The sequence below is a fragment of the Mus caroli genome, unplaced genomic scaffold (genome assembly GCF_978045245.1).
Source record: "Mus caroli unplaced genomic scaffold, Mus_caroli_1 scaffold_7, whole genome shotgun sequence".
Classification (NCBI taxonomy): Eukaryota; Metazoa; Chordata; class Mammalia; order Rodentia; family Muridae; genus Mus; species Mus caroli.
The window spans coordinates 107,727,555-107,736,752 of record NW_028227262.1 but is presented as its reverse complement, the minus strand read 5'-3'; the positions used below and the strand labels follow the sequence as shown (position 1 = coordinate 107,736,752).

General features: G+C 35.6%; 1 protein-coding gene across 1 annotated transcript; it reads left to right on the top strand.

Annotated features, from left to right (window-relative positions):
* LOC110297058 (prolactin-inducible protein homolog) lies at positions 1-4,034 on the top strand. Its single transcript, XM_021165850.3, has 4 exons — positions 1-95; positions 1,537-1,639; positions 3,493-3,604; positions 3,910-4,034. Exons 1-4 carry the CDS (start codon positions 1-3, stop codon positions 4,032-4,034), a joined length of 435 nt encoding a protein of 144 aa, XP_021021509.2.
* Positions 4,035-9,198: the final 5,164 nt, after the last annotated feature.

The window sequence follows — 9,198 nt, the reverse complement described above, 5'->3', positions numbered from 1 at the left end:
ATGGCTTCTCTTCAAATGTTCTATCAGCCTGGAGCTCTTATGCATCTCTTGATTCTGTGCTTATTTTTGGAGACTCCCTATGGTCAGGAAAATTGGTAAGGACTTCTCTTTTCTGCATCACCTTCCTAGAAATGTCTTCCCAGTTGGTGATGATACATATGGAATTCCTGAAATTTATGGTTTCACTTTTCAAGTTTCTAAAGTGTGAAGCAATATGTCACTTCTTAAGCCTATATTCTGTGACTAAGGCTTGTGAGTCTAGGTCTAGGTAACAATTGAAAGATTGTGTTTAAACTGATTTTTCTGCCTAGATTATAGTATAATCTTTGGTTATACTACACTATTTCTCATCAATATGGCAAGTATGACAGGAGAGATGAGCTTAGCTTATATTTTTGGGTTAAGCTATAGCTAAGACTTCTCTCTAATTCTAAATTTGGTATATAAAAGCAAAGGATTTTGTATGTTCATGACTCACCTGGTGACAGAGACAAACATTTTGTCTCAAAAAAAGCAATAATAAATCACCCATAGAAGAATTATCTAAATTACACAATAAAGGTCTATATCCTCATCAAGTCTACTATTCAGGGCTCTGCTAATCACACCTGGAGGAGATCTATTTAAACAAACCTGTTTCTTTACATAAGCTTAGTTTTGTGATAAAATTATTCTTTAAGTCTATGACTAAAGAGGGAAAGAAATAATCAGATTCCAGTTCTTACAAAGAGAAAATGAAATGTAAAATTTTCTATGACATTTAGCAAGAGGAAAGCATTGAGTTACAAGGAGAAGTCAGAGTCTACCAGCAGTGTGCAGAATCATATGGGAAAAGAGGATCTACCAGATGGTAATGAAACCATGGAGGTTTGGATGGGGAAACATTACGTGCCAAGGAAGTTTTAGTAGAGAGGCAGAGAACTGGACAACAGAGGGAATAATGTCAAGATGATTTGAGTTTTTTGTGAACTAGAATGTCTTATGTTTCCTATGACAGAACTAAAGAGTAGTGTGTTGAATAAAAAATATTGAGGTGCGTGAGTTTTTACTGTGAGGACAGATTTATTTATATGATGAATTTAACAGATCCTGAGCATATAATATCCTTATCCAAATTCTACTATTGGAAGAAGGTGAGCTCTGAGGTATTTTTAGAAAATTGTCGAAGGAAAATAGAAAGGTAACTGCACCAAGGTAGACTCTGAAGTCATAAATCTCTACCCTGAGATGATGACTGGGGACAGAAAAGATAAAGTGGCTTTGTTTCCCAAGGTCCCCACATTCACCCGATGATTAAGACTGGGTCCATGTATTTTAACTTCTATTTGTCTCATCATATTGGATGTGTGTTAACAAGCAATGTGGAATACTTTGAGAGAAATCACATACAAAGGGTCTTTCCAGAGTAAAGTGTTGAACTTTACAAGTATCTTGCTGACACTTGATACCTGGAGCTCTGTCTGCCTTTCCATACAAGAACACTTAAGTCTTTGACTTCAATATGATTTGGTGTTTCTACCTTTTCTACTCATACAGGAACAATCCAGTTTCAGTAGATATGATAGTTTCTCCAATGAAAGGGAAAAATGAATTTACAGTAACACTCCAAGTTAAAAATAATGTGGGCCAATGTATGGCGGTAAGTAAATAATTGAGAGATAACTTGAAAAAATTATTACAATAGAAACTTTCAATGATTTAATATTTTTCAAAAATTGCCCTTTTTATTTTTTTTCTGTGTACATAGATTTGTAACTTACAGATATGTTATAAATGCATGCTTTTATCCTAAAGGTAAAAGTCTATCCTAAAGGTAATATTATAGTGTTGTGAACACTATAACAACTGGTAACAACTTTTAATTGTGATCTGAGGGTCTTCACAGGGAAACTAGATGAAAATTTAGAGGAAAAAATAGGAAGACTAAAATTCAAGGGAAATGGCAATGAAACAAAGATAAATATGACTGAGTGACAGTGACCAGGAAACGCTATTGGACTCATGGTTCCACCTCCACTCATCTGCTGTCTCTACCTCATGCAGTAATGATGGAGAGTCAAGGAGATATGGGAAGTTGTAAGAAATATAGGAGTGAGGTGATTGTGAACTGTCCCTCAATGTGAGGCCTTACTTGCCCCCAATAAGCACAGGTACACATTGTCCTCACCTTCCTTTGATCTACTTTCCTCTTCAGTAGTTCCAAAATCTTTACTTCCTGCTCAATTCTTTACCAATTCCTTCAACATTATCCTTTGTCTCTTAGAAAGTAGATACAAAAAGAAGGTTTGAAGATTGGAGATATACTTCAGGAGTTAATAGCATTTTTTTTTTTTTAGTATGGCTCACAGCCATATACAGTTCAGTTCCAGAGCATCTGACACTATCTTGTAGTCTGTGTGGGCATTGAACATACATACCCACATAAGAAAAAAGTAAGTAAATAGTTTTTTCAAACTGAATTTAAAAAATCATGAAAAAAGAAAAGGGGAAATTTTACTGATGCCAAAATCCACAACAGAAATATAAGAGTCCTCAAATTTTACCCATACAAAATAATGTTATAAGAAATGATTTTTGATCTTGTATTGGGTAGATATCCAGAAATTCTTTCTATTGCGTTTTTAGCAGAGTATATTGCTTAAGCCACAGAGAAGAAATCATTACTTATATCTGATGATAGATTGAAAATTTTATATCATTGGTTGAAGAAAAACAATATGTCAAGACTAGTCATCCAATTATTTTAAACCTGGGTTTTTTTCTATTTGTATAACAAACCTGTTGTTTTATGTCTAAAATGATACCTTTCATTCAAAAAGTAAAAAGACTCACAAACTCTTGCAAGGGATATAGGTATCAACCCTTTCATCTCACAATGACAAAAATAAGACACTGTGTTACAAGCACAAAAGTATCAAGCTAGAAAACCAAAGTCAGAGAGTTTGGGTTATAAGATCAATTTGCTTGTTAGTCTTTGTCATATTCATTTCAGCACATCAGAGTAGAAAACGTGGTGTCTCCTGTCTTATAAGGGTCTTATAAACCCTTCTTTGTTCTTGAGAAGTTTATATCATTCAGCTTTGACTTCGATTTGGAAATCTTTAGCCTCAGGCTAGACCAACTAATGCCTTATACACAACTCAACAGCAATATATACTCTTTGGCCATCACATTACTAAGTGATCTTTGTAATCCATTATACAATCAACTGATAAGTTAAACATGACCATCCATGTAGTTTCTTTAGTATGCCTCCCCTCCCATTCCCCCAAATCAGTTGTTTGTTTTATTACACTGAATGGGGGCTAAATTTGAATTTGACTTATAAGGTACCCAAAACCTGCTAAGCATTTACTGTATCTGCATAGCTAGGTGGAAATACTTAGGCCTCCTTACCCATAGTGCTTTGTGAGTTTTATATTTTGCTGAATGGTCAAATCCAGGCTGACATTTCTATATTGATACTAGCCCTTCCTCTCTTTCTTCACTCAGGTGAAAGTCAGTACTGTGATGAATCCAAGCATCAAGTACATTTCTTCTCATGCCATTTACACTTCCTGCCTTTGCAGTACAAACAAATACTTCTGGGATATTCAAGTCTCTGGTAAGTGGTAACATTTCCTACCTGCTTATGAATGTTGGATAACAATGATTGTCAGGATGGATTAGAGTGGGAAGAAATTAAAGAAACCAGATCCTAGCAGGAAGAACTGGGGTGGGGAGTCACTGTATACTGATAAGAAACCAAAGTGAAAAAACATGAGGGGACAGAGGACACTGACACTGAATAAAGGGAGTTCAAGCAGCAATTTTTACTTTGGAAATGGACTCAGACTTTGCTAAATCCAGAAGAAGTGGATGAAGCTATGTAGATTTCATGATTTAACACTTTGATTTTCTTTCCTGTAGACAATACTGCCTTACAAGGGAAGGCAGAAGTTGTTCCAGCTAAGAGCATATGTCCTGATGATGAAAAGATATTTCCAGTAACTTCATATGTAGAAACTGCTACACAAAAAATCATTGTATCATGAAAGATGTCTTCCATAGATACATGTCACCAAGCTACCTGTGAAGAAGAGCATTCTTTTCATGTATCTATATCTGTCAGCAAATAAAATAGGGTGAAATGATCTGAGGTCAAATTCTGTTTGGTAAACTAACTTCTACAGCTTCATAATGAACTCTGTATCTTTGTTCTACAAACTACTGTTTATCTGCTCAGACAGCCAAAGGTTTAACATTGTTTTTACAGGACACATTCAACAAAAGTGATAGAGTAAGTGTACAAATCCCAGTGAGTAAGGTGTGAACTGGTTCTCACCACTTAAAGTAGAAGAGAAAATGCCCAGAGATAAAATGAACAGCTGATTGCAGAGTAATATTGAAAAGTCAAAGTGGGATTGAGGAAATATCTCAAGTTCTTCTATCTTTATAGTTCAACTACATCTTCCTGTTCTTCTGAACTATCTGATCTATACCTTTCTTCTTTTCAACTACTGGCCAGGAATAAGCTCAGAGCTTATGGTGCATTTGAATGTCAGATCATTTTGTGTATTGTGTCTTTCATTAAGCAAAATTTGAAGAGTTGAGTTTTGCTGTGTGTGTGTTTCTGTGCTTCTGTGTGTGAAATAGAGGGATGCTGGAAATATGATGTACTGCCAGTGGGAGTATATAAATTTGCAAAAGTTTTTCAACAATGGTCTGACATTATTTTATCAAATATTTTGCATACACACCTAATCTTCCCATATGTTCACAACTGAAAGTTATGACAAGAGATAACACTTCCACTCTCTATTTCCTGGGCCAATATATTTTCTCCAGCAATGATATACTGCTACTTAACAGTAGCTCTCCCAAAATATATGTCACATATTCCACACAAAATATGTCACCCAATGCCTCAAAGAGAATGACATCATGGTCAAAAGAAGTACACAGGAATCTGGATACACTGGCATAGTAAGAGCATAAGAGCTTCAGATATTAAACCTATATTAACAGTGAAGACAAACAGAAGCAAAATTGTGGTAAGAACTTCTGAAGCTGAAAGATACACACGACCCTTCCCCATATCCCACCCCACCAATTCTCACATTAACACCCAGCTTCCTCCAGTTCTTCCTACCCATATCTCCACATACCTAACCTGCTTAGGACTAGATAATGGCATATAGGACTCCTGGAAGTTGGTGGTAGAACTTTCTCAAGTAGCCTAAGCACAGATAAAGATAAGTATGGATCTCCACACTACTTGACAGACTCAGTCGACCAAAGACTAGCATATAGTTGCTACTCTGTTACACAGGGTAGCTATAATCAAAGAAAAAAGAATTTTTTTATAGAAAATAGTCTTTATCAACAGGAATCTCTGGAAATAGTGACCTAACTTGTTTAAACTTCTTACACTAGTGCCCTCTCAACACCCTTGGGAGTGTTATGTAACAACAACAAGAACAACAACAACATCAAAAACATGAGATGGGATATAGTTCTTTGGTAAAATGCTTGGCTGGATATTGAAGACCCAGAATTCAATTTCCAGCACAAAGAAAAGAGAGAAAATAAAAGATTGTTTTAAAAGGATGAAATAAAAATTGTATATCCCAGTTAGAAAGAAATAGACTGTGGGCATAATACCTTTCATTTTCGCTTACTGATGTTCTTAATATGTTCCTGTTTATTTTCACCCCAATTTTAAACTTTAATATTATGGTAGTTAGTTTTAAGTTTTACTGTAATTATTCACTTGAATTTAAACCTATACCAAGGATTGAAATATATTTTATGCTTCTTTTCTTTTTTTGGGTGGGATTTTATTTTTTTTAAAAATCAATTTAGTTTTTACACACCATATTTTTTACCACCCCCCCTCCTGATCTACCCTCTGAATGTTCCACATTTCATACCTCCTCCCCATACCCCGATTTCCACCTGGATGTCCCCAACCCCAACCCCAACCCCTCCTGATATCTAAACTCCCTGGGGCCTCCAGTCTCTTGAGGGTTAGGTGCATCTTTATCTAAAATAATATATGTTTCTATATCCTCTTTCATATCTCTATCACACATGTGTTTCTTGTTATACATTTTTAGGACATTTATCCCTACTTATTCCTTTCTAATTCCACTAATTGAAATGATTAGATGCAAAGAAAAAATGCATAAGCTACAATTTATCCACCAAGTATTTTTTAATTTCTGAAACTTGTAAGAGACAAACTTGGAGTATACAATTGTATTCTCCTGCATCTAAGGTCATAACTGATCTCAAATCATGGTATTTCTTACTAGCTTTCCTATTGTGTAGATTCAAGATAAGAAATTATATAATACTGAAAGTAACATAAAATAAATAACCAAAAGCATTGTTAAAAGGAGAAACCTGTCAACTATTATACAGATTAACATCAAAACTGTTGCCAGCATCTCTAAGTGACAGGAAAACTTGAAGTGTTAAATTTCAACATTGAAGGTAAATAACTCTCAACTGAGATTGTCATACCAATGAATAAATAAATAAATAAATAAGTAAATAAGCAAATATAAAATAGAGAAATAAAAATAGTTCAAGACAAATAGAAGATAAATCAATACAAAACAACTAAGCTAAAATTATAGAAAACTTTTAATGAAATGCCATACACAGGCAGAAGAAAAGAAAGCCTCGTCAGTGACAATGCAAGAAAGAACATATTTCATAAGATGAGCAGATAAACAAAAGAGAGCCAGGAAAAAAAACCAATCATGTCTAACACAGCAAACTGGAAGAGCCTTCATAACAATATGGAAGGTTCCAAAGAACTATCAAGTAGTCTAACCAACTGGAATAACTAAAACAACCATGACAAATAGCAGACATTTCTTAATAATAAAATGGCATTAGTTCAAGAATTAAAAGATGCTGAACAACTGATTTGATTAAAAGATAAATTGCAACATTCTATTTTATGTAAGAAACACACCTATGGTCACAGCTGCAAATTTTGTCTCTGTAACTCCTTCCATGGGTGTTTTGTTCCCAATTCTAAGCAGGGGCAAAGTGTCCACAATTTGGTCTTGGTTCTTCTTGAGTTTCATGTGTTTAGCAAATTGTATCTTCTATCTTGGGTACCCTAAGTTTCTGGGCTAATATTCACTTATCAGTGAGTACATATTTTGTGAGTTCCTTTGTGTTTGTGTTACCTCACTCAGGATGATGCCCTCCAGGTCCATCCATTTGCCTAGGAATTTCATAAATTCATTTTTTAATAGCTGAGTAATACTCCATTGTGTAAATGTACCACATTTTCTGTATCCATTCCTCTGTTGAGGGGCATCTTGGTTCTTTCCAGTTTCTGGCTATTATAAATAAGGCTGTTATGAACATAGTGGAGCATGTGTCCTTCTTAACGGTTGGGACATCTTCTGGATATATGCCCAGGAAAGGTGTTGCTGGATCTTCTAGTAGTACTATGTCCAATTTTCTGAGGAACCGCCAGACTGATTTCAAGAGTGGTTGTACAAGCTTGCAATCCCACCAACAATAGAGGAGTGTTCCTCTTTCTCCACATCCTCACCAGCATCTGCTGTCACCTGAATTTTTCATCTTAGACATTCTGACTGGTGTGAGGTGGAATCTCAGGGTTGTTTTGATTTGCATTTCCCTGATGATTAAGGATGTTGAACATTTTTTCAGGTGCTTCTCTGCCATTCGGTATTCCTCAGGTGAGAATTCTTTGTTCAGTTCTGAGCCTCATTTTTTAATGGGGTTATTTGATTTTCTGGAGTCCACCTTCTTGAGTTCTTTTATATATATTGGATATTAGTCCCTTATCTGATTTAGGATAGGTAAAGATCCTTTCCCAATCTGTTGGTGTTTTTTTTTTTTTTTGTCTTATTGATGGTGTCTTTTGCCTTGCAGAAGCTTTGCAGTTTCATGAGGTCCCACTTGTCAATTCTCGATCTTACAGCACAAGCCATTGCTGTTCTATTCAAGAATTTTTCCCCTGTGCCCATATCTTCAAGGCTCTTCCCCACTTTCTCCTCTATAAGTTTCAGTGTCTCTGGTTTTATGTGAAGTTCCTTGATCCACTTAGACTTGACCTTAGTACAAGGAGATAGGAATGGATCGATTCGCATTCTTCTACATGATAACAACCAGTTGTGCCAGCACCATTTGTTGAAAATGCTGTCTTTCTCCCACTGGATGGTTTTAGCTCCCTTGTGGAAGATCAAGTGACCATAGGTGTGTGGATTCATTTCTGGGTCTTCAATTCTATTCCATTGGTATACTTGTCTGTCACTATACCAGTACCACGCAGTTTTTATCACAATTGCTCTGTAGTAAAGCTTTAGGTCCGGCATGGTGATTCCACCAGAGGTTCTTTTATCCTTGAGAAGAGTTTTGGCTATCCTAGGTTTTTTTGTTATTCCAGATGAATTTGCAGATTGCACTTTCTAATTCGTTGAAGAATTGAGTTGGAATTTTGATGGGGATTGCATTGAATCTGTAGATTGCTTTTGGCAAGATAGCCATTTTTACAATGTTGATCCTGCCAATCCATGAGCATGGGAGATCTTTCCATCTTCTGAGATCTTCTATAATTTCTTTCTTCAGAGACTTGAAGTTTTTATTATACAGATCTTTCACTTCCTTAGTTAGAGTCACGCCAAGATATTTTATATTATTTGTGACTATTGAGAAGGGTGTTGTTTCCCTGATTTCTTTCTCAGCCTGTTTATTCTTTGTGTAGAGAAAGGCCATTGATTTGTTTGAGTTAATTTTATATCCAGCTACTTCACTGAAGCTATTTATCAGGTTTAGGAGTTCTCTGGTGGAATTTTTAGGGTCACTTATATATACTATCATATCATCTGCAAAAAGTGATATTTTGACTTCATCTTTTCCAATTTGTATCCCTTTGATCTCTTTTTGTTGTCGAATTGCTCTGGCTAGGACGTCAAGTATGATGTTGAATAGGTATGGAGAAAGTGGACAGCCTTGTCTAGTCCCTGATTTTAGAGGGATTGCTTCAAGCTTCTCACCATTTACTTTGATGTTGGCTACTGGTTTGCTGTAGATTGTTTTTATCATGTTTAGGTATGGGCCTTGAATTCCTAATCTTTCCAAGACTTTTATCATGAATGGGTGTTGGATCTTGTCAAATGCTTTTTCCGCATCTAACTAGATGATCATGTGGTTTTTGTCTTTGAG